General features: G+C 40.3%; 1 protein-coding gene across 1 annotated transcript in view; it reads left to right on the forward strand.

Moving 5' to 3' along the window:
- The window catches only part of ASPSCR1 (ASPSCR1 tether for SLC2A4, UBX domain containing), a 130,929-nt gene that overhangs the window by 40,340 nt on the left and 65,142 nt on the right, over positions 1-25,447 (forward strand). The window contains exons 6-9 of the mRNA XM_053705640.1: positions 11,692-11,765; positions 12,070-12,733; positions 12,827-12,966; positions 13,973-14,054. Coding sequence (XP_053561615.1) covers positions 11,692-11,765; positions 12,070-12,733; positions 12,827-12,966; positions 13,973-14,054 — 960 coding nt within the window. The remainder of the gene's footprint in view (positions 1-11,691; positions 11,766-12,069; positions 12,734-12,826; positions 12,967-13,972; positions 14,055-25,447) is intronic.

Raw genomic sequence — 25,447 nt, forward strand, 5'->3', positions numbered from 1 at the left:
GACGAGAAGAAAACTGGTCTGGGAGGCTACCAAGAGGCCTACAGCAACATTGAAGGTCTGGGCTATGGGGTAGAGTGGCAAGACGAAAGCCTTTTCTTACGAAGAAAAATATCCAAGCCAGGCTACATTTTGCAAAAACACAAGTCTCCCAAAAGCATGTGGGAAAAGGTGTTATGGTCTGATGAAACCAAGGTTGAACTTTTTGGCCATAATTCCAAAAGATATGTTTGGCGTAAAAACAACACTGCACATCACCAAAAGAACACCATACCCACAGTGAAGCATGGTGGTGGCAGCATCATGCTTTGGGGCTGTTTTTCTTCAGCTGGAACTGGGGCCTTAGTTAAGCTATAGGGAATTATGAACAGTTCCAAATACCAGTCAATAGTGGCACAAAACCTTCAGGCTTCTGCTAGAAAGCTGAACATGAAGAGGAACTTCATCTTTCAGCATGACAACGACCCAAAGCATAGATCCAAATCAACAAAGGAATGGCTTCACCAGAAGAAGATTAAAGTTTTGGAATGGTCCAGCCAGAGCCCAGACCTGAATCAGATTGAAAATCTGTGGGGTGATCTGAAGAGGGCTGTGCACAGGAGATGCCCTCCCAATCTGACAGATTTGGAGTGTTTCTTTTACAAGATACGATGAGTCCACGGATTTCATCCTTACTTGTGGGATATCGCCTCCTGGTCAGCAGGAGGATGCAAAGAGCACCACATAGCTCCTCCCTTCCCTCCCACTCCAGTAATTCTCTTTGCCTGTGTTAGTGATAGGAAGAGGTAAAGTGAGGTGTTAGTTTTAGATTCTTCAATCAAGAGTTTGTTGTTTTAAAAGTAGTGCCAGTGAGTGCTGCTTTGTTCTGGGGTGTAGCCTAGACCAGATCAGTCTCTACAGGAGAGCATTTTGTTGCTATAAAGCAATGGGAACTTGTGAGACATAATTCTCACTGCTCCTCCCATCTACTGTTGCTGCCCTATCCGGGGGAAAAAATCTGAGGGATATTACTCAGTATTTTCCTTGTCATCCTCGGGTCCATGTGAGCAGTAGGACTTCACACGCCTGGGAGCTGCCTTTGTTGTCGGCAGATTGTGAGGTAAGTGCTATTTCTCTTGTTAAGTGTATCCAGTCCACGGATCATCCATTACTTGTGGGATATTCTCCTTCCCAACAGGAAGTTGCAAGAGGATCACCCACAGCAGAGCTGCTATATAGTTCCTCCCCTCACTGCCATATCCAGTCATTCTCTTGCAACTCTCAACTAAGATGGAGGTCGTAAGAGGACTGTGGTGTTTTATACTTAGTTTATTTCTTCAATCAAAAGTTTGTTATTTTTAAATGGTACCGGAGTGTACTGTTTATCTCAGGCAGTATTTAGAAGAAGAATCTGCCCTTGTTTTCTATGATCTTAGCAGAAGTAACTAAGATCCTTTGCTGTTCTCACATATTCTGAGGAGTGAGGTAACTTCAGAGGGGGAATAGCGTGCAGGTTTTCCTGTAATAAGGTATGTGCAGTTAAAATATTTTTCTAGGGATGGAATTTGCTAGAAAATGCTGCTGATACCGAAGTAATGTAAGTAAAGCCTTAAATGCAGTGATAGCGACTGGTATCAGGCTTATTAATAGAGATACATACTCTTATAAAAGTGTATTTTAAAACGTTTGCTGGCATGTTTAATCGTTTTTTACATATGTTTGGTGATAAAACTTATTGGGGCCTAGTTTTTTCCACATGGCTGGCTTGAATTTTGCCTAGAAACAGTTCCCTGAGGCTTCCCACTGTTGTAATATGAGTGGGAGGGCCTATTTTAGCGTTTTTTTTGCACAGCAAAAATTACAGACACAGACATCCAGCTTCTTCCTGCATGATCCAGGACTTCTCTGAAGGGCTCAAAAGGCTTCAAAAGTCGTATTGAGGGAGGTAAAAAGCCACAGTAGAGTGACTGTTTAAAAAACGTTTTTGTCATTTGTTATTCCGTTTTTGGTATTAAGGGGTTAATCATCCATTTGCAAGTGGGTGCAATGCTCTGCTAACTTATTACATACACTGTAAAAATTTCGTTAGTGTAACTGCATTTTTTCACTGTTATTTCAAAATTTAGGAAAATTTGTGTTTCTTAAAGGCGCAGTAACGTTTTTTATATTGCTTGTAAACTTGTTTTAAAGTGTTTTCCAAGCTTGCTAGTCTCATTGCTAGTCTGTTTAAACATGTCTGACACAGAGGAACCTACTTGTTCATTATGTTTGAAAGCCATGGTGGAGCCCCATAGGAGAATGTGTACTAAATGTATTGATTTCACTTTAAACAGTAAAGATCAGTCTTTATCTATTAAAGAATTATCACCAGAGGGTTCTGTTGAGGGGGAAGTTATGCCGACTAACTCTCCCCACGTGTCAGACCCTTCGCCTCCCGCTCAGGGGACGCACGCTAATATGGCGCCAATTACATCAGGGACGCCCATAGCGATTACCTTGCAGGACATGGCTGCAATCATGAATAATACCCTGTCAGAGGTATTATCTAGATTGCCTGAATTAAGAGGCAAGCTCGATAGCTCTGGGGTTAGGAGAGATACAGAGCGTGCAAATGCTGTTAGAGCCATGTCTGATACTGCGTCACAGTATGCAGAACATGAGGACGGAGAGCTTCAGTCTGTGGGTGACATCTCTGACTCGGGGAAACCTGATTCAGAGATTTCTAATTTTAAATTTTAAGCTTGAGAACCTCCTTGTATTGCTTGGGGAGGTATTAGCTGCTCTGAATGACTGTAACACAGTTGCAATTCCAGAGAAATTGTGTAGGCTGGATAGATACTATGCGGCGCCGGTGTGTACTGACGTTTTTCCTATACCTAAAAAAAGGCTTACAGAAATTATTAGCAAGGAGTGGGATAGACCCGGTGTGCCCTTTTCCCCACCTCCTATATTTAGAAAAATGTTTCCAATAGACGCCACTACATGGGACTTATGGCAGACGGTCCCTAAGGTGGAGGGAGCAGTTTCTACTTTAGCTAAGCGTACCACTATCCCGGTTGAGGACCGTTGTGCTTTTTCAGATCCAATGGATAAAAAATTGGAGGGTTACCTTAAGAAAATGTTTATTCAACAAGGTTTTATTTTACAGCCCCTTGCATGCATTGCGCCTGTCACTGCTGCGGCGGCATTCTGGTTTGAGGCCATCCAGACAGCGCCATTGAATGAAATTATTGACAAGCTTAGAACGCTTAAGCTAGCTAACTCATTTGTTTCTGATGCCATTGTTCATTTGACTAAACGAACGGCTAAGAATTCCGGATTCGCCATCCAGGCTCGTAGGGCGCTATGGCTTAAATCCTGGTCAGCTGACGTGACTTCAAAGTCTAAATTACTCAACATTCCTTTCAAGGGGCAGACCTTATTCGGGCCTGGCTTGAAGGAAATTATTGCTGACATTACTGGAGGCAAGGGTCATACCCTTCCTCAGGACAGGGCCAAATCAAAGGCCAAACAGTCTAATTTTCGTGCCTTTCGAAATTTCAAGGCAGGAGCAGCATCAACTTCCTCCGCTTCAAAACAAGAGGGAACTGTTGCTCATTCCAGACAGGCCTGGAAACCTAACCAGTCCTGGAACAAGGGCAAGCAGGCCAGAAAGCCTGCTGCTGCCCCCAAGACAGCATGAAGGAACGGCCCCCTATCCGGAAACGGATCTAGTGGGGGCAGACTTTCTCTCTTCGCCCAGGCGTGGGCAAGAGATGTTCAGGATCCCTGGGCGTTGGAGATCATATCTCAGGGATATCTTCTGGACTTCAAAGCTTCTCCTCCACAAGGGAGATTTCATCTTTCAAGGTTATCAGCAAACCAGATAAAGAAAGAGGCATTCCTAAGCTGTGTGCAAGACCTCCTAGTAATAGGAGTGATCCATCCAGTGCCGCGGACGGAACAAGGACAGGGATTTTATTCAAATCTGTTTGTGGTCCCCAAGAAAGAGGGAACCTTCAGACCAATCTTGGATCTAAAGATCTTAAACAAATTTCTCAGAGTTCCATCATTCAAAATGGAAACTATTCGGACCATCCTACCCATGATCCAAGAGGGTCAGTACATGACCACAGTGGACTTAAAGGATGCCTACCTTCACATACCGATTCACAAAGATCATCATCGGTTCCTAAGGTTTGCCTTTCTAGACAGGCATTACCAATTTGTAGCTTTTCCCTTCGGGTTGGCCACTGCCCCGAGAATTTTTACAAAGGTTCTGGGCTCACTTCTGGCGGTTCTAAGACCGCGAGGCATAGCGGTGGCTCCGTATCTAGACAACATCCTGATACAGGCGTCAAGCTTTCAAATTGCCAAGTGTCATACAGAGATAGTTCTGGCATTTCTGAAAAAAAGAGTGGAAAAGAGTTCTCTAGTTCTCTATCACCACTCACAAGAGTCTCCTTCCTAGGGACTCTTATAGATTCTGGAGAGATGAAAATTTACCTGACGGAGTCCAGGTTATCAAAACTTCTAAATGCTTGCCGTGTCCTTCATTCCATTCCACGCCCGTCAGTGGCTCAGTGCATGGAAGTAATCGGCTTAATGGTAGCGGCAATGGACATAGTGCCATTTGCGCCCTGCATCTCAGACCGCTGCAATTATGCATGCTAAGTCAGTGGAATGGGGATTACTCAGATTTGTCCCCTCTACTAAATCTGGATCAAGAGACCAGAGATTCTCTTCTCTGGTGGCTTTCTCGGGTCCATCTGTCCAAGGGTATGACCTTTCGCAGGCCAGATTGGACGATTGTAACAACAGATGCCAGCCTTCTAGGTTGGGGCGCAGTCTGGAACTCCCTGAAGGCTCAGGGATCGTGGACTCAGGAGGAGAAACTCCTCCCAATAAATATTCTGGAGTTAAGAGCAATATTCAATCTAGCTTTGCCTCAGTTAGCAACACTGAGGTTCATCAGATTTCAGTCGGACAACATCACGACTGTGGCTTACATCAACCATCAAGGGGGAACCAGGAGTTCCCTAGCGATGTTAGAAGTCTCAAAGATAATTCGCTGGGAAGAGTCTCACTCTTGCCACCTGTCAGTGATCCACATCCCAGGCATAGAGAACTGGGAGGCGGATTTTCTAAGTCGTCAGACTTTTCATCCGGGGGAGTGGGAACTCCATCCGGAGGTGTTTGCTCAACTGGTCCATCGTTGGGGCAAACCAGAACTGGATCTCATGGAGTCTCGCCAGAACGCCAATCTTCCTTGTTACGGATCCAGGTCCAGGGACCCGGGAGCAACGCTGATAGATGCTCTAGCAGCTCCTTGGTTCTTCAACCTGGCCTATGTGTTTCCACCGTTTCCTCTGCTCCCTCGACTGATTGCCAAAATCAAACAGGAGAGAGCATCGGTGATTCTGATAGCGCCTGCGTGGCCACGCAGGACCTGATATGTAGACCTAGTGGACATGTCATCTCTTCCACCATGGACTCTGCCTCTGAGGCAGGACCTTCTAATACAAGGTCCTTTCAATCATCCAAATCTAATTTCTCTGAGACTGACTGCATGGAGATTGAACGCTTGATTCTATCAAGGTGTGGCTTCTACGAGTCAGTCATTGATACCTTAATACAGGCTCGGAAGCCTGTCACCAGGAAAATCTACCATAAGATATGGCGTAAATATCTTTATTGGTGTGAATCCAAGAGTTAATCCAAGAGGGTTTGGACAAAGGCTTATCAGCTAGTTCTTTAAAAGGACAGATCTCTGCTATGTCTATTCCTTTGCACAAGCGTCTGGCAGAAGTTCCAGACGTCCAGGCATTTTGTCAGGCTTTGGTTAGGATTAAGCCTGTGTTTAAAACTGTTGCTCCCCCGTGGAGCTTAAACTTGGTTCTTAAAGTTCTTCAGGGAGTTCCGTTTGAACCCCTTCATTCCATTGATATTAAACTTTTATCTTGGAAAGTTCTGTTTTTGATGGCTATTTCCTCTACTCGAAGAGTCTCTGAGTTATCTGCCTTACATTGTGATTCTCCTTATCTGATTTTTCATTCAGACAAGGTAGTTCTGCGTACCAAACCTGGGTTTTTACCTAAGGTGGTTTCTAACAGGAATATCAATCAAGAGATTGTTGTTCCATCATTGTGTCCTAATCCTTCTTCAAAGAAGGAACGTCTTTTGCATAATCTGGACGTAGTCCGTGCCTTGAAGTTTTACTTACAGGCTACTAAAGATTTTCGTCAAACATCTACCCTGTTTGTCGTTTACTCTGGACAGAGGAGAGGTCAAAAAGCTTTGGCAACCTCTCTCTCCTTTTGGCTTCGGAGCATAATACGCTTAGCCTATGAGACTGCTGGACAGCAGCCCCCTGATAGGATTTACAGCTCATTCTACTAGAGCTGTGGCTTCCACCTGGGCCTTTAAAAATGAGGCCTCTGTTGAACAGATTTGCAAGGCTGCGACTTGGTCTTCGCTTCACACCTTTTCAAAATTTTTACAAATTTGACACTTTTGCTTCTTCGGAGGCTGTTTTTGGGAGAAATGTTCTACAGGCAGTGGTTCCTTCCGTTTAAGTTCCTGCCTTGTCCCTCCCATCATCCGTGTACTTTAGCTTTGGTATTGGTATCCCACAAGTAATGGATGATCCGTGGACTGGATACACTTAACAAGAGTAAACATAATTTATGCTTACCTGATAAATGTATTTCTCTTGTAGTGTATCCAGTCCACGGCCCGCCCTGTCCTTTTAAGGCAGGTCTAAATTTTAATTAAACTACAGTCACCACTGCACCCTATGGTTTCTCCTTTCTCGTCTTGTTTCGGTCGAATGACTGGATATGGCAGTGAGGGGAGGAGCTATATAGCAGCTCTGCTGTGGGTGATCCTCTTGCAACTTCCTGTTGGGAAGGAGAATATCCCACAAGTAATGGATGATCCGTGGACTGGATACACTACAAGAGAAATAAATTTATCAGGTAAGCATAAATTATGTTTTTTTATTTCTGGGCATGGAGAAAGAACAGGACTCAGAAGAAGTTGGCCACTCACATTGTAAATGGGAAGCCCTTAGAGAAACATATTGGCTCTTTCCTCAGGTATGAGTTCTCCTTTCATGGGAGGCAATTCTAGACAGCAAATTGTTTAGTGTGTATATATAGTACCTAACAATGTCACGTTTGAGCTTAAGCTCTTTAGGGAGACCTCAATAGAGACAGTAACGTTCTCCCGGCGATTACATTAAAACAACATGCCGCCCAGGAGATGACTGTGAAACTGGTATTTCCCTAGGCGGGTATGTTTTAACACTTTCTGACTTTCACTCTTACGTTATATGGATTGGTGTCAGGGGCAATCTATCACATCTCCTGGCGGTTGCATAAGAAAGCATGCTGACCGGGAGATGTCTGTACGACTGTTTAAATGTGCAGGGGTACATGAGAGTTTTTGTGTAACTGTTATTATCAGTTAATCCTAGGAGAAAGGTTCTTCACACGCTCTCACATCTCCCGGCGGTTACAGAAGACATGCCGACCGGGAGCTGCCTGTATGGTTACGTCTGTGAACGCCCATGATGGGCGGTCCTGAGAGACACCATTTTCATTGCGTGCCCTTTTTATCTCCCGACGGTTTATTAAATCTACAATACTGCCAGGGAGTTAACTGTTGTGACAATGCCTACGAAGGGCGGTCCTTAAAATCTCCCGGCGGTTCAATAGATCTACATGCCGACCGGGAGATATGTTATGTCTCCACCCACGTGAGGTGATCCTTGGGAGTGTAACGCGCCCTGTTTCCCTTTTCTATGTGGCTCCGTTCATGTTGGGTCCAAAGAGGTATGCTTTCATTTGTTATAGGCATAATTGGACTATAGCCTATGTTTTCCCTGTTGCTGTGGGGTTCCGGTTTAGGGAACATACTGCTCAGAGAGGTACCTTAGCAGTTTCCTACTGAGGGGTATTGATGCCTGGCAAGTTTATTTACGCTGTTTTGCCATAGTGTGGGGGTCCTGTGGTCCAGTGGCCAGGTACACTGCCTCCCATCCCAAAGGTCGAACCTGGCTACAGCTGCTAATTTTTACTATTTTCTGCAGTTAATACAAAGGAAAAATGTTCTCTTTTTAAAATTTAAAGAGACAGTAACATATTTTCCTGTGTCAAATTTTATTGTACATACTCCTTCTAAAGCGGTGACTGTTAGGAGTCTGGTGACACCGGTCAATCCCTGCCACAATTTTCTACTTCTAGTGTCCAAAATAATTTATGTCCCACAGGCAGTGCTCTGCGGTTCTTTGCAAAGACTTTGCTTTTTATGTAAATAGCGATGTCTAGTTACAGCAGTATTTATATTGTTATTGGATTGTTTCTGCACGACAGAAATAAAACGTTCTTTTAAAATTTAAAGAGACAGTAAAAAAAATTTCTGTGTAAATTTTATTATAAGAATTGCGGCTGTTTTGTTTGTTAACTTATCCTTGGTGACATAGGATGGTACAAAATCTCACATGAATGAGTTACTTTCAGAATTAAAGAGACAGTAACGTCTTATTCTGTGTACATTGTATTAAATTAATTTCAGAACAGTATCGTTTCCTATGTTCAAATTTGATTAAGATTTGTTCAAATTTATTTTTTCTTTTGAACCTACTCCCTCTTCGGCGATTGCTATTGGGGAGTCTGTTAACAAATGGCCACAAATGTCTCCTATAGTTTCCAATCAAAATTTTATGGCTCACATGCAGTGCCCTGCGTGTCCTTCACACTCCACTTGGGGTTATGATGCTTTCTATATTTTTACATAAGGTTAAAGCATTGCTGGAGGAATTGCTATTCTAACGGTTTCTCCATGTTACTGAGAATTTCAGTTTCAGATGGAATTGGTGCCTTAGGCATTCCCTATATTTACAAGACTGTTTCCCATAGCCGTATCAGCTAAGAGGCTGGACGATTATTCCTTTGGGGGGGAAGGAGTAGTTTCCATCACTACGTGAACCTCTATACCCTTAGAGGATAGTTCTAATGGACTTAATTTTGTTATGGGACACACACCAGGGTTTACAATGGCAACCATCTGTGTACTTTGCTACCGTCACTGGTGTGACGGCATATTGGCTAATTCTTTTATTTCATTTTCTTCCCTTCCAGTTATCAAATTGGGAGCGTAGGTAGCTCTGTTCCAGCTCTTGGTACCTTATGGTTAAAGCCTTGTTTTTATGGCTATGTGTTCTATGACTAAGATTTTGGTGAACGCATAGCCTGCTGTTGAATCAAAGACAGCATGGGGAGCATGCTCCGGTCTGGGATTGGATCTTGTAGGGGGCTGACTTTCCGTTTTCGCTCTAGTTTGGTTTCGAGCTCGGATGTTTTCCTCTCAGAGGCAGTTTCTGCTTTCTAGATTGTCTAAGGATCAGACAACGGGAGAGACGTCCTTACGCTGTGTAGGAGACTTCTCAGACCTGGGAGTGATTGTTTTAGTTCTAATATTGGTACAGGATCTGGGGTTACCGATCGGGTTGTGGTTCCCGAAGGAGGGTATCTTCAGTCCATTTTTTGAGAAGGGTACTGACCTTCAAGGAAACTTGATTTGTTCCATTTTTCCCTTGATTCTAGAGGGTCAATTTATGTCAAAGGTGGATTAAGAGTCGAGTACCTTCCTGTGCCGTTCACGAGATTCGTCTCGGGTTCTAGGTTTTTTTTTTCCGGGGGTTTGTTCTTATCAAATAGGAGAAGGCATTGGGGCTTCGCTTCTGCGTGGTCTCGCAGGATTTTGTATGCTAAACTGCTGACCATGTCGTTTCTGTAACCTTGGAATTTTCCGGTGAAGAAGTATCTCTTCTTCACCCTATTCTAGTTTCTCTGAAGCCGATTGCTTGGGGATTGGACATTTGATCTATGCATGCAAGGTTTCTTTGCTTTGGTCATAGATTCCTTAATTCAGGCATGTGAGCCTGTTACTAGAAATGTTTTTATCATAAGATATGGCGTACATATCTTTATTGGTGTGAATCCAAGGGTTACTCATGGAGTAGGGTAAGGATTCCCAGAATTTTGTTCTTTCTCCAAGAGGAATTGGAGAAGGGGTTATCCGCTAGTTCCCTAAAGGGACAGTTTTCTGCTTTGTCTATTTTCTTACATAATCGTCTGGGTGATGTTCCAGATGTACAATCCTTTTGTCAGACTCTGACTAGAATAAGGCCTGTATTTAGACCTCTTACTCCTCCTTGGAGTTTGAATTTAGTTCTTGGAGTTCTTCAAGGGGATCTGTTTGAACCTATGCATTCCATAGATGTTACGTTATTATCTTGGAAAGTTTTATTTTTGGTTGCTTTTTTTTCTGCTTGAAGAGTATCAGAGCTTTCAGCATTACAATATTATTCTACTCATCTTGTTTTTCATGCGGATAAGGTGGTGTTGTGTGCTCAACCTGGGTTTCTTCCTAAGGTTGTTTCAGTTAAGCACATTAGTCAGGAATTGTGGTTCCATCTTTGTGTCCTAATCCTTCTTTTCAGAAGGAACGTCTGTTACATAATTTAGGTGTGGTCCGTGCTTTAAAGTTCTGCTTGGAAGCTACTAAGGATTTTCGTCATTCACCTTCTTTGTTTGTGGTGTTTTCTGGGAAACGTAGAGGTCAGAAAGCTACGGCTACCTCTGTTTCTTTATGGCTGAAGAGTATCATCTGTTTTGCATATGTGTCTGCTGGACAGCAGTCTCCTGAAACAGTTGCGACTCATTCCACTGGGGCTGTGGCTTCCTCTTGGGCATTCAAAAATGATGCTTCTGTTGAACAGATTTGCGAGGCTGCAACTTGGTCGTCTCTTCACACTTTTTCCAGTTTTGCAAATTTGATATCTTGGCCTCTAATGAGGCGGTTTTTGGGAGAAAGGTTCTTTAAGCAATGGTGCCTTCTGTTTAGGTTCCCTGTCTTGTCCCTCCCGTTTCATCCGTGTACTATAGCTTTGGTATTGTATGCCACAAGTAAGGATGAAATCCGTGGATTCATTGTATCTTGTAAAAGAAATTGAAATTTATTCTTACCTGATAAATGTGTTTCTTTTACGATACGATGAGTCCACGGCCCACCCTGTTTTTGTACGACAGGTCCTTAATTTTGTTAAACTTCAGTCACCTCTGCACCTTGGTTTTTCCTTTCTCTTCCTAACTTCCTAACTTCGTTCGAATGACTGGAGTGGGAGGGAAGGGAGGAGCTATATATACAGCTCTGCTGTGGTGCTCTTTGCCTCCTCCTGCTGACCAGGAGGCGATATCCCACAAGTAAGGATGAAATCTGTGGACTCATCGTATCGTAAAAGAAACAAATTTATCAGGTAAGAATAAATTTCCTTTTTTGCAAAGAGTGGGCAAATCTTGCCAAAAATGTGCCATGCTGATAGACTCATACCCAAAAAGACTGAGTGCTGTAATAAAATCAAAAGGTGCTGCAACAAAGTATTAGCTTATGCAAACATTATTATATTTTTATATTTTTTCTTCCCTCTACCTAAAACATTTGTTTGTTTTTCAGTTGAGTTGTACAGTTTATAGGTCACAGAAATCTGACATTTATTTATTTATATATATATATATATATATATATATATATATATGTGCACCTTTTGGTTTTTACACATAAAATAAGAGTATGTGCTAAGTGTGATTTTTTTTTTTTTTTTTTAGTTTCTGCAGTGCCCTCCTCAGGAAATATAACTTTTTTTCTTTTTATGATCTCTTGACCTATTAGGTAACTGGGGAGATGGCCTTGAAGCAGACATCTCTGCAGTCTCTGGGCCTTACAGGTGGCAGTGCTATTATCAGGTAACTGTTAGCAGGCATAACTGGGTGGCAGTGTCTATCTATCCTATCTATTATGCTTACAATATTATAACATTTTCTGTTATTTATAATAGTTACCTAAGCTATCCAAAGCACAAGTTAATTACATAATTTAACATAAATGTATTTCATGATAATCTGTGCCGCAAATATTGGGGGGGGAATGGCAACTAATGTTAGCTTAATATTATTTTAAATTGTAATGGTGTAACCATTAAATAGGTCCTGGGGTAAACACTATATTTTAAGACAATTGCTTATACTCTGGATGTGGATTGTTTGATAGGTTTGTAATGAAGAAGTGCGATCAGCCTGTAAGCAATGTGCCCTTAACTATACAAGATGCCAAACACAGTGCGAAGTGCCCTATGAGTGAGGAAGAGGGTGAACAACATGCAGTACTGGAGCATATGAACCATCCAGTTAAGACAGAGGAGAAAATACAGCCTCCTGTTTTGGAAAAGGAAAGTGAACAGCCATCTGTGACAAAGGAGGAGACAAGACAATCTGCAGAGTCAGAAAAGGAGCAAGTGGTGACCAGACAATCTGCAGAGTCAGAAAAGGAGCAAGTGGAGACAACTATAAACCAAGTGGTGAAGGACCCTGAGAAACCTGCAAACATAGTTGAAACAGGTGGAAATGTGGGTGCCAGTGGTTTTGTGCCAAAGACTTGTCCTTGGAGCAAAGAACAGCAGATTTCAGAAAATAGAGCATTAAACCATGCTGGGCTTCTCCCCTCTGCTGTCTCTGCTCCCCCTCAGGTTCACACACAGACTACATCATTCATCCCATTTCAAGGGGGTGGACATCGACTAGGTGGTGCCAATGTACCTGCTGGGCCATCAGAAGCAGATGTGCCTAATGCCACAGCCAAGGAGCCTGTTTGTAGTCCTGGACCTTCCAAGCCAAAGAAATCTAAGACAAGTGATGAGGAGGATACGGGAGGCCAGGTGTGTATTCATAAGAGTGCTCTTGTAGGGATATGTCCATATGGCATATAGAAAGCCCTTGTGTAAATAGCCTGTAATTATTCTTTTTTGCAGCCAATAGAACGAAAGCCCCTGGTGTTTAACATGGACTTGGAGGAGCAGATTAGTGATCAGTCTGTGGAGCCAACAGATGAATTTTTTGAGATCACAGTGGATGATGTGAGAAGAAGATTTGCACAGCTCAAAAGTGAAAGGTGAAGAATCATGGAGAGCTGATACACCAAAGCATTATTACCATTAACTATTTTGGGTCACCATCATTCTAATTGTTCCAAAATCTCACACTAGCATAGGCCTCCTGCATCCCAAGGGTTCCAATAAAACTCATGAGGCTGGGCCTTCATTATCCCAAAGTCCCAAAATTATTGGCTATGCTGGGCCCCATCATCCCAAGAATCTCAATATCATTCATGAGTCTGGGCCTTCAACATATCCCAATGTTACTCATTAGGCTGTGCCAGCATCATCCCTAGATTCCTAGTATCACATAAGGCTGGGTCTCATCATACCAAAGAACCAACTATGACATCATTCTAAAGGGTTCTGTTTATGAAAGTTTTCTTTCTTTCATTATTCAGGTAGAACATACAATTTTAAACTACTTTCCAATTTACTTCTATTATCTAATTTGCTTCATTCATACGGTATCCTTTGATGAAGAATCAGTAATGTACTGGGAGCTAGCTCAACACATTGAGATACTAAGCGATTGATGCAAAATATATAATTTAAGTAAATTGGAAAGTTGTTTACAATTATATGCTGTGCTGGCTCCTGAAAGAAAATGGTTGGATTTCATGTCCCTTTATTATTAGGCTGGACTTCAGTCATTCATAAGGTCACAATATCACTCATTCAGTTGAACACACATCATGTAAAAAATGCTAATATAGCTATAATTCTATGTTTGACATTCTGTCTCCTGTGCTCTCATGGAGCTTACTTTCCTTCATTAGTGGGTGCTCTACTACTTTTTTTCTCTTTTCTGTGTATTTTGCCCCTTCTGTCCTCTTGTGTGAACTCTTTCCTATGCTGTGCTATGTGCTCTGAATCCTTCTGCCTTTATATCTGCGCTACGTCATTTTCCTTTTACTATTTTGTGAGTTTTTCCTCCACACTTTTGTGAGTCAGAAATTAATTCGGCTGTGAGTTTCCACCTTTTACCTCTGCCTTTTTCTTTGTAATTTATTTTCCCATCAGGAAGCGATTAGAGGAAGCTCCATTAATGACCAAAGTTCTGAGGGAGTCCCAAATGAAAGAAAAGTTAGACCGATACCCAAAGGTAGGTAAGAGGAGTCTAATTTATCCAATATAAAACTTTTTTTTATATACATGATCCGTACTATTTTTGTTTTGTAAACCTGTACCAGGAAAAAAATAAATAGAAATGCAGAAAATTAATTAATTGTCCATCTAGCCGCCATTTCTTGATTTAAAGCTAAAATATATGTGTAATTCCTTTACGTACTTTGGTGCATTCCTCTGTGTCCTTACACATTTTGAACTAGGGGAAGGAATTTGTATCCCTTGTTAGTATCCGAATGGGTAAAAATGCGGCCGTTTGTGGGGTTTGGCTCTTTTCAGACCCGCATATATTGTTATGAAAGTTCAACACACTAGGATCTAGATTTGCTTAGATCCTAGTGTGTTGAACTTTCACAAGAATAAATGCGGCTCTGAAAAGAGCCGAATTCCACAAGCAGCTGCCTTCCTCCGCATTCGGATCCTACCAAAGGATCCATCCTATTTTGAAAATTTGAGATGTTAATCCATAATTTTTATTCAGAGCAAAACAATTTATTATTATTTTAATTGAAATAATTTTTATTGAATTTTTGGTGATCTTACAAATCATACAAAAAAGAAAATGAGATATAGATCGTATAAACAGACATGTCAACAGGACTGGTAATAACATTTATGCTGTCCGAATCCTGGAAGTCCGAGTAAGATGGCTCAGTCTTTATCTATTGTTCCACAGGTCCATGTGAGGGAGAGGACCTCTCAAACCTGGTCAGCTGCCTTGCTGTCTGGCAAATTTATAAGGTAAGTGCTGACTTTATTTTTTCTGGGACTAGAAGAGAAAAGGACTCAGAAAAAGGTTGGGCACTTTTATTTCCTAAGGAAAAAAGATGACATTTATTTTTTCCTGGAACTATATAATATTCCTAACGTATTATAAAGGAATCATATTGGGCAGCATTGGCAGGCACTGGGGATCGAGATCAGGCTCAATGTGGTGATACTCTGTCAGTTTTTATTACGGAGTTTTTCACTTAAAATGTCAGCTAACATGTTAGTATGAACACGCCCACGATGGGCGGGACTTGTGTGGCGGTAGTATTATGTGCTTCGCACATACTTCTCTCAATTACGATAACAGAATGAGAGAAATCTAATCTTGCCGTTTTGTTAGTGAAACGGAATTATGGGGTTTTACATTATCAACAGCTTCAGTCGGAATTGCTATACTTCGGTTCCGGTTTCCATAACACAGTTATTTCCGGTAATCCTACAAGGTGTCAGACTTAGCAGAGATAGCTGAAGTGTAAAAGCTGTTTGATGTGTGCTAAATCTGTATTTAAGAAAAGACAGTAACGTTATTAAAACGTGTCTTCAGTTCAGATAATAAAACTGTTCCGTTTTTGTTTGCACAAGAAATAAAGCAGTTTCTTTTTAACATTTAAAGAAACAGTAACGTTATTTTTTCTGTATACAATTTTAGATTTTTTTTTCCATTTGTCTGTTATAGATTATAGATATCTAATATCCTTTGGTTTAAATGATTATATAGTCCGCCAGTCTTTTTCTTCCCTCGGGTTTTGAGAGAACAACATTTTTTTTAATTTTTTTTTTGAGCCAATATTGTTAATTGAACAATGTTCAAAATATGACGCAGTTTTCTCCTCAGGTGCCACAAAACTTTTTTATTAATAATACAGTGCCATGCCTTTCTTCCCAATTCCCTTGCTACAGGGAAAGCGCTAGATGAAATGTAAAAAATCAGTTTGTATTGTTTCTGTCATGACTGTATCTATCCCAAACTTTCCCTCTCATAAGCTTGAAGAGGAGGATATTTCAGTATCACCTGAGGGTAAGATCTCAGTTTCAGTCAGTGTAATTCCTTCCTCTGATGCTGAAGTTGTATCCTTCAGATTTAAGCTAGAGCACCTCTGTTTACTACTTAAGGAGGTTTTAGCTACCCTGGACGACTCTGATACTATGGTCATAGTCAATCCAAAACAAGTTTTGTAGTGTGCCCTCCATGGCGGAAGTTTTTCTTGTACCAGATTGGGCTACAGTGATTATTACTAAGGAATGAAAGTGACTGGGTATCCTTTTCTTTTACAAGATACAATGAGTCCACGGATTTCATCCTTACTTATGGGATATCGCCTCCTGGTCAGCAGGAGGAGGCAAAGAGCACCACAGCAGAGCTGTATATATAGCTCCTCCCTTCCCTCCCACTCCAGTCATTCTCTTTGCCTGTGTTAGTGATAGGAAGAGGTAAAGTGAGGTGTTATTTTAGATTCTTCAATTAAGAGTTTTTATTATTTTTAAAATGGTACCAGTGTTGTGCTATTTTACTTAGGGTGTAGCCGTATTCCTTGTCAGCCTCTAGAGTAGAGCCAAAAAGGTGGCTTTAAAGCACGGTGAAATGGAAGGGATTCAATTCTCTATGTGCCTCTAATGTTGTGTGCTGCCCTTCAGATGATGGTCTTAGCCTATTTTATCTAAGACCCTGTATGTCTCCACAGCTCTACAGGAGGGAAACTGCAGGACCTCTTGGTTGTGGGACTGATCATGCTGTAGCTCAGCTTTCAGGTACGTGCAGCTATTAGATTCTGGGACAAACTTTTAACTCAGAATGTGGGCTGTAATTGGTGCCTACTGTATGGAGATTAATCCTTAGGCTTTCAAACCGGACTCTGTAGCGGTTTGCCGTTTGATAGTATACAAGAGTCACGTAGTGGGGCTAATTAAGAAAAATGACAGGCTCCTAATGCTACGTTTATTCAGAGGCTGTTTTTGACGCTGGTGATGATTCTGGAGCTGAGAGGATCCTTAATGGCTGTGTTCAATATTACTGGGGACAATTTGTTTTAATAACTAAAGTGTGCAGTACTGAACAAGCGATCGTTGTTTTGGAATGTATTCTACGTGCGGTCGCTTGTTTGTTTGTCTTTTCCTGGCCATACTTTCTTTACGGAGGGCCTTTCACTGATTGCCGCCCACGAGGGGCGGGGTTGGTTTTGCGCGCTTCAGACCGCATGCGTCTAGAAGCTGCGTACTTTCTTCTGACGGAGTACGGCTGAGGACGTTTGTCTCCAGGCGCTTGTTCAGACCGCATGGTTGTACTTTAAAGCAGGCGGTCAGAAGCGTCCGGGAGTTTTGCAATCTGTGTCAGTGTGTCGTGGGGGCAGGTAGGCGCCGCAGCAGAGCTGTGGCGAGGTGCACTGGTGGATAAAGTTTATTTTTAAGTTTTACAGAATGTTAGTCAAAAAAGAGCGCCAATAAAGGCGAGGTCCGATAAGGTTGAGTGTGGATAATGTAACTAATGTTATAGTACTGAGATTCAGCTACAATTATGGTAATTGTGCTGTATCAATATATATACATAGATTGAAACATATGTGTGGCCCAAGATTCTAAGGGTACATAAAAATATTTAATATTGAACATTAAAACATGAGCATCATTAAAACGTATTATTGACCTGAACGGCAGGAAATATTATATAAAACCATATAAAACAGAAACACACGTGTGTAGCTTATTCACTAAGGGTTGATAGTGGTATATCATAAAATGGGTTGTCAAAGTGTGAACCTCATACTAAGATAAGCACTAGATGTTGGTGGTGCTAAGTGATATTGATGCTAAAACGCCGGCAGTATTATATATAGAGTTGTGGCACATATATATACTGTCTCATGAACAATTAAAATACATAGACAGGAAAATAATAATAACAATTAACATAAAGGTGGTGATATCCAAGTATCACTTGCAAAAAGTGAGAAATAAAAAATTGTGACTGAGAATTCTCTTAATAAGTCCAAAAAAATGATAAAAATATATGTTAAACAATCCAATTTGTTGTGATCCAATGTGGTGATACAAACAAAACCAAAAGGTTCAAGAAATTCAAAAATTAATTAGTCCAAGTGTTCAAAAGTTCGAAAGTTCAAACCAAAGTGGTGATACACATAAGTCCAAAAAATAAAATCCACAAGTTAAATCCAAAAGTTAAATCAACTAGTGTGTACACAAACTAGTGAGAGTGATCACAGAAAAGTCATTGGTTAGCATCTGAAACGATTCTGGATGTGAAAAAAAGGGGTATACGCAGTTGTATATAAAAGTTGTAGTCCCAAGTGAAAAGATGAAAAATTGAAAAACATATATATATGAAAAATAAAATAGAAATAAAAAGAAAAATAAGAATAGCCAAAAATAGAAATAAAAATAATTCTGGGAAATCTTCAATACCTGTAAATGAAAAATAACAGCATAGTATAATACTGTATTGTAATTCAATAATCAAGGAAAATAGCTCACCATAACTTTGTCAACGTGTTTCGGCCCACAGTAGAGGCCTTTATCAAGACTATGGTATGGTGTCGGTGAGCTAAGATCTTTATACCCTTCTCTAACCAATTGTATTAGACTTTGATGGCGCCAAATTTTTGCGCCAAAATCGTAATGCCGGAAATGGTAAACCGGAAGTGTTTGTCCGCAAATTTTGCGCCAAAATCGTAATACCGGAAATGGTAAACCGGAAGTGTTTGTCCGTGTGTTGAGAAATAGTACAGTTATATCTTAATATTACTCCTCTTTGTAAGTATGAAAAAAGAAACTCATGTAGGGACATTATTTTAGATGTTCTTTGTAAGTTACTTCTGGTGCCCTCTGTATTTGCGGTATCAATTTCTAAGTCTAACATATTGGTTCTGTTTCCGGTTGGCAATTACGCTTTACCGGATGTTGCTAAACCGGATGTTGCTAGACCGGAAGTTGTGAGATACGTAAACATCCGGTGAAGCTTTACCCAATGTTGCGCTTTACCGGATGTTATTAGACCGGAAATAGTGAAAAAGGTAAACATCCGGTGATTTATAGAGCTAAGTCGATATCTATAGAATTTGATTCCATTTTTGAAATTTGGAAAATTAACAAATTGATTGGTTAGAGTTTCTGTCAGGTGTATAAAGTATGTAAAGAATATAGAGAATATGCTTGCATCCATCTATATTAAGTGTGTAACATAAGTGAATGGGGTTGAATTATGTGAATCTAGTTCCAGTTTGTCAAATAGTTGCATTGTCCGCAATATAGTAAATTTATATGGGAATGGAATGTGAAATAGAGAGGAAACTTATCTTATATCTGAGTGTTTAGGTAATCGTTCTAAGGAAAATAGAGACTGTTGGAGAGAGAGTATAGGGATTTGTTTTTTATTCGTGAGTTTTACGGTTTATGTCAGGGCATACTCTTAGTTTCAATATCCACATATATAGGTATATAGTCTAAATGCTCTATATCTTAACTTATGTATGTGTGATAGATTGTCTATTGGCCTAGTTGACATATACTGAGAATCAGTTATAGGTTATACAATCTGTCTGTTGCCTCCAGTACTTCCTGGTTTTTCTTAACGTTGTAGGCTTTTGTAACTACTGTATTGGTATGGGAATATGTTTATATAGCGCCACACTACAGGTGGTATCTAGATTTATATCTAAATTTATATCTTTTTATAGAGGGTCAGCCTTTGGTTATCTTTAACCTGCTAGGTTAGTGAAATATATGTCAGACTAATCTGGCTGATTATCTCTCCTATATTCAATACATTCTTGGTGTATTAGGGAATTATGTCTATCAATATTTTAGCATCTGAAAGGTCCCTTAGTTCAATTATAGGGTTATTTCTTCTATGCAGTGGGACTGGGTGAGACAAGGTTTGTCTGAAGTTACCTAATAGATCCTTATATAGATCTATATGGATCATTTCCATTGAGTATATTTTTGAAGGTATATACATCTTGTTGTATCGTATGTTCATCACAGTGTATTTCCTTAAATAAATTCCCTCTGTATGGGGGCGGTGATGTTTCAGATACGAGTTTGAGGCTTAGGATTATGTTTGCTTCAGACTTAGTAAGTGTGAGAGGTCCTCTTTGTTGTTCAGACCCTTCGGGTAAAGGCAGTCCATTTCAAAAATCCATCTGGACTCCGCAATCAGAAGCTTCTTTTCATAATTGCCTCCCCTCCAGTTGGGCTTTATTATCTGGATTCCGTAGAAGCTCAGATCCTTGATGTTACCTTTTGTGTTCAATGGAAAAATGTATGTACAGAGCGGTGTCGGTGCTGCCATGTTCAATCTGTAAGAGATGTTCCCGTATTCTATCCTTCAGACATCTTGAGGTCTGTCCGATGTATTGAAGTCCACAACTGCATTGTACTATGTAGATTACCCCCTTGCTACTACATCTTATCAAGTTCTTAATTTCATGTTTGATATTGGAGTTATGTGGGGAGAAATTTCTTATCTTACACGCCTTGCAGCCCGAGCTGCAAGGCGTGTAAGAGAGGATTGAAGATAAGAAATTTCTCCCCACATAACTCCAATATCAAACATGAAATTAAGAACTTGATAAGATGTAGTAGCAAGGGGGTAATCTACATAGTACAATGCAGTTGTGGACTTCAATACATCGGACAGACCTCAAGATGTCTGAAGGATAGAATACGGGAACATCTCTTACAGATTGAACATGGCAGCACCGACACCGATCTGTACAGACATTTTTCCATTGAACACAAAGGTAACATCAAGGATCTGAGCTTCTACGGAATCCAGATAATAAAGCCCAACTGGAGGGGAGGCAATTATGAAAAGAAGCTTCTGATTGCGGAGTCCAGATGGATTTTTGAAATGGACTGCCTTTACCCGAAGGGTCTGAACAACAAAGAGGACCTCTCACACTTACTAAGTCTGAAGCAAACCTAATCCTAAGCCTCAAACTCGTATCTGAAACATCACCGCCCCCATACAGAGGGAATTTATTTAAGGAAATACACTGTGATGAACATACGATACAACAAGATGTATATACCTTCAAAAATATACTCAATGGAAATGATCCATATAGATCTATATAAGGATCTATTAGGTAACTTCAGACAAACCTTGTCTCACCCAGTCCCACTGCATAGAAGAAATAACCCTATAATTGAACTAAGGGACCTTTCAGATGCTAAAATATTGATAGACATAATTCCCTAATACACCAAGAATGTATTGAATATAGGAGAGATAATCGGCCAGATTAGTCTGACATATATTTCACTAACCTAGCAGGTTAAAGATAACCAAAGGCTGACCCTCTATAAAAAGATATAAATTTAGATATAAATCTAGATACCACCTGTAGTGTGGCGCTATATAAATATATTCCCATACCAATACAGTAGTTACAAAAGCCTACAACATTAAGAAAAACCAGGAAGTACTGGAGGCAACAGACAGATTGTATAACCTATAACTGATTCTCAGTATATGTCAACTAGGCCAATAGACAATCTATCACACATACATAAGTTAAGATATAGAGCATTTAGACTATATACCTATATATGTGGATATTGAAACTAAGAGTATGCCCTGACATAAACCGTAAAACTCACAAATAAAAAACAAATCCCTATACTCTCTCTCCAACAGTCTCTATTTTCCTTAGAACGATTACCTAAACACTCAGATATAAGATAAGTTTCCTCTCTATTTCACATTCCATTCCCATATAAATTTACTATATTGCGGACAATGCAACTATTTGACAAACTGGAACTAGATTCACATAATTCAACCCCATTCACTTATGTTACACACTTAATATAGATGGATGCAAGCATATTCTCTATATTCTTTACATACTTTATACACCTGACAGAAACTCTAACCAATCAATTTGTTAATTTTCCAAATTTCAAAAATGGAATCAAATTCTATAGATATCGACTTAGCTCTATAAATCACCGGATGTTTACCTTTTTTACCGGTCTAATAACATCCGGTAAAGCGCAACATTGGGTAAAGCTTCACCGGATGTTTACGTATCTCACAACTTCCGGTCTAGCAACATCCGGTTTAGCAACATCCGGTAAAGCGTAATTGCCAACCGGAAACAGAACCAATATGTTAGACTTAGAAATTGATACCGCAAATACAGAGGGCACCAGAAGTAACTTACAAAGAACATCTAAAATAATGTCCCTACATGAGTTTCTTTTTTCATACTTACAAAGAGGAGTAATATTAAGATATAACTGTACTATTTCTCAACACACGGACAAACACTTCCGGTTTACCATTTCCGGTATTACGATTTTGGCGCAAAATTTGCGGACAAACACTTCCGGTTTACCATTTCCGGCATTACGATTTTGGCGCAAAAATTTGGCGCCATCAAAGTCTAATAAGATTGGTTAGAGAAGGGTATAAAGATCTTAGCTCACCCACACCATACCATAGTCTTGATAAAGGCCTCTACTGTGGGCCGAAACGCGTTGACAAAGTTATGGTGAGCTATTTTCCTTGATTATTGAATTACAATACAGTATTATACTATGCTGTTATTTTTCATTTACAGGTATTGAAGATTTCCCAGAATTATTTTTATTTCTATTTTTGGCTATTCTTATTTTTCTTTTTATTTCTATTTTATTTTTCATATATATATGTTTTTCAATTTTTCATCTTTTCACTTGGGACTACAACTTTTATATACAACTGCGTATACCCCTTTTTTTCACATCCAGAATCGTTTCAGATGCTAACCAATGACTTTTCTGTGATCACTCTCACTAGTTTGTGTACACACTAGTTGATTTAACTTTTGGATTTAACTTGTGGATTTTATTTTTTGGACTTATGTGTATCACCACTTTGGTTTGAACTTTCGAACTTTTGAACACTTGGACTAATTAATTTTTGAATTTCTTGAACCTTTTGGTTTTGTTTGTATCACCACATTGGATCACAACAAATTGGATTGTTTAACATATATTTTTATCATTTTTTTGGACTTATTAAGAGAATTCTCAGTCACAATTTTTTATTTCTCACTTTTTGCAAGTGATACTTGGATATCACCACCTTTATGTTAATTGTTATTATTATTTTCCTGTCTATGTATTTTAATTGTTCATGAGACAGTATATATATGTGCCACAACTCTATATATAATACTGCCGGCGTTTTAGCATCAATATCACTTAGCACCACCAACATCTAGTGCTTATCTTAGTATGAGGTTCACACTTTGACAACCCATTTTATGATATACCACTATCAACCCTTAGTGAATAAGCTACACACGTGTGTTTCTGTTTTATATGGTTTTATATAATATTTCCTGCCGTTCAGGTCAATAATACATTTGTTTTAATGATGCTCATGTTTTAATGTTCAATATTAAATATTTTTATGTACCCTTAGAATCTTGGGCCACACATATGTTTCAATCTATGTATATATATTGATACAGCACAATTACCATAATTGTAGCTGAATCTCAGTACTATAACGTTAGTTACATTATCCACACTCAACCTTATCGGACCTCGCCTTTATTGGCGCTCTTTTCTGACTAACATTCTGTATATCTTTCCAATTGTGGGTATTTGGGGACCCACTCCAGACAGGAGCTATAGGTCCACATTTTTAGCGCTGTAAGACCAACACTATACCTGTTATTTTTAAGTTTTGTTTTTCCAATCTTTTCCCACTGTACTGATTCTCTTGTTAAGTATACACAGGGGGTTGTCTAGAGCATAAAACCTTTTGGGGTTTTCACTGCTTTGATGTAAATTTTAAATAGGGTTATATATTAAAAAAAAAAAAAAAAAAGAGGCCAAGCTGTGCTTTTGTATTTTGGAGAGTATACTTAAGTAGTACCATAATCATACTTGTATAGATAGGATTATGGATCTTCAGAGCGTCACATGTTCATTATGTTTGAATGCAAATGTGGAGCCCCCTGTTACTTTTTGTCCTTCATGTACTGAAAGGACTTTACAGTTTAGAGAACACATTTTCTTTAATAAAAGTCTGTCTAAAGCAGATGTTTCTCAGGATTCTGCTGAGGAGGTTCAGGGTATGCCGCAACTTTCTCCCCAAGCGTCACAGCCATTACCACTCGCTCAAGCGACGCCTTGTTCTTCAACGGCGTCTGTGGCGTTCACCCTGCAGGATATTGCTGCACTGATGTCATCTACTCTTTCAGAGGCGTTATGTGCTTTACCAGTACTGCAAGACAAGCACAGTAGGAAAGAGGCCCATGTGGTCCATGCAACTTCTGATGCTTTGATGGCGATTTCCGATGTACCCTCCCATGGCTCTGAGTTGGGAGGTTTGGAAGCTCTGTCTGAGGGGGAACTTTCTGACTCAGGAAGTATATTGCCCCCGACGGATTCGGACGTGATGTCCTTCAGATTTAAGCTTGAACACCTCCGCCTTTTACTCCGGGAGGTTTTGTTGACTCTGGACGACTGTGATCCAATTGTGGTTCCTCCAGAGAAATTAAGTAAGATGGACAAATATTTAGAGGTTCCTGCTTATTCTGACTTTTTCCCTGTTCCTAAGAGAACTTCAGAAATTGTTGGTAAGGAATGGGAGCGACCTGGTATCCCATTCTCCCCTTCTCCTGTTTTCAAGAAAATGTACCCTATTGCTTACGCTATTCGGGATTCTTGGCAGACGGTGCCTAAGGTGGAGGGAGCTATATCCACTTTGGCTAAGCGGACTACTATTCCTATTGAGGATAGTTGCGCTTTCAAAGACCCTATGGATAAAAAGCTGGAGGGTCTTCTCAAAAAGATCTATGTTCATCAGGGATTGTTATTGCAACCGGCAGCCTGCATTGTTACAGTTACGACCGCGGCTGCTTTTTGGTTTGATGCCTTAGAAGAATCTCTTAAGATTGAGACTTCTTTGGAAGAAATTCAAGATAGAATTAAAGCCCTTAAGTTAGCTAATTCTTTTGTTACAGATGCTGCTTTTCAGATTACCAAATTGGCGGCTAAGAGTTCAGGATTTTCCATCTTAGCACGCAGGGCTTTATGGTTAAAGTCTTGGTCTGCGGATGTGTCATCTAAGTCTAAGCTTTTGGATATTCCTTACAAGGGGAAGACCCTGTTCTGTGACTTGAAGGAGATTATTTCTGACATCACGGGAGGTAAGGGTCATTCCCTCCCTCAGGATAGAAAATCCAAGCAGAGGTAATTTTTGTTCCTTTCGAAACTTTAAGGGAACCCCCTCTTCCTCTTCTTCTAAACAAGAAGGTAGTTATCCGTCAGCCAAATCTAATTGGAGACCAAGTCAGACTTGGAACAAGGGTAAACAATCCAAGAAGCCTGCCGCTGCTCCCAAGTCGGCATGAAGGGTTGTCCCCCGATCCTGAACCGGATCTAGTAGGGGGCAGACTATCTTTCTTCATCCAGGCTTGGAGAAGAGACGTTCAGGATCCCTGGGCATTAAAAATAGTGTCTCAGGAAAACCAGCTGGAATTCAGAAATTCTCCACCAAGAGGAAGGTTTCTTCTTTCTCGATTATCTGTAGACCAGATAAAAAGAGAGGCGTTCTTACGCTGTGTAAAAGACCTCTCCTCC

This window comes from Bombina bombina, chromosome 1 (genome assembly GCF_027579735.1).
Source record: "Bombina bombina isolate aBomBom1 chromosome 1, aBomBom1.pri, whole genome shotgun sequence".
NCBI lineage: Eukaryota > Metazoa > Chordata > Amphibia > Anura > Bombinatoridae > Bombina > Bombina bombina.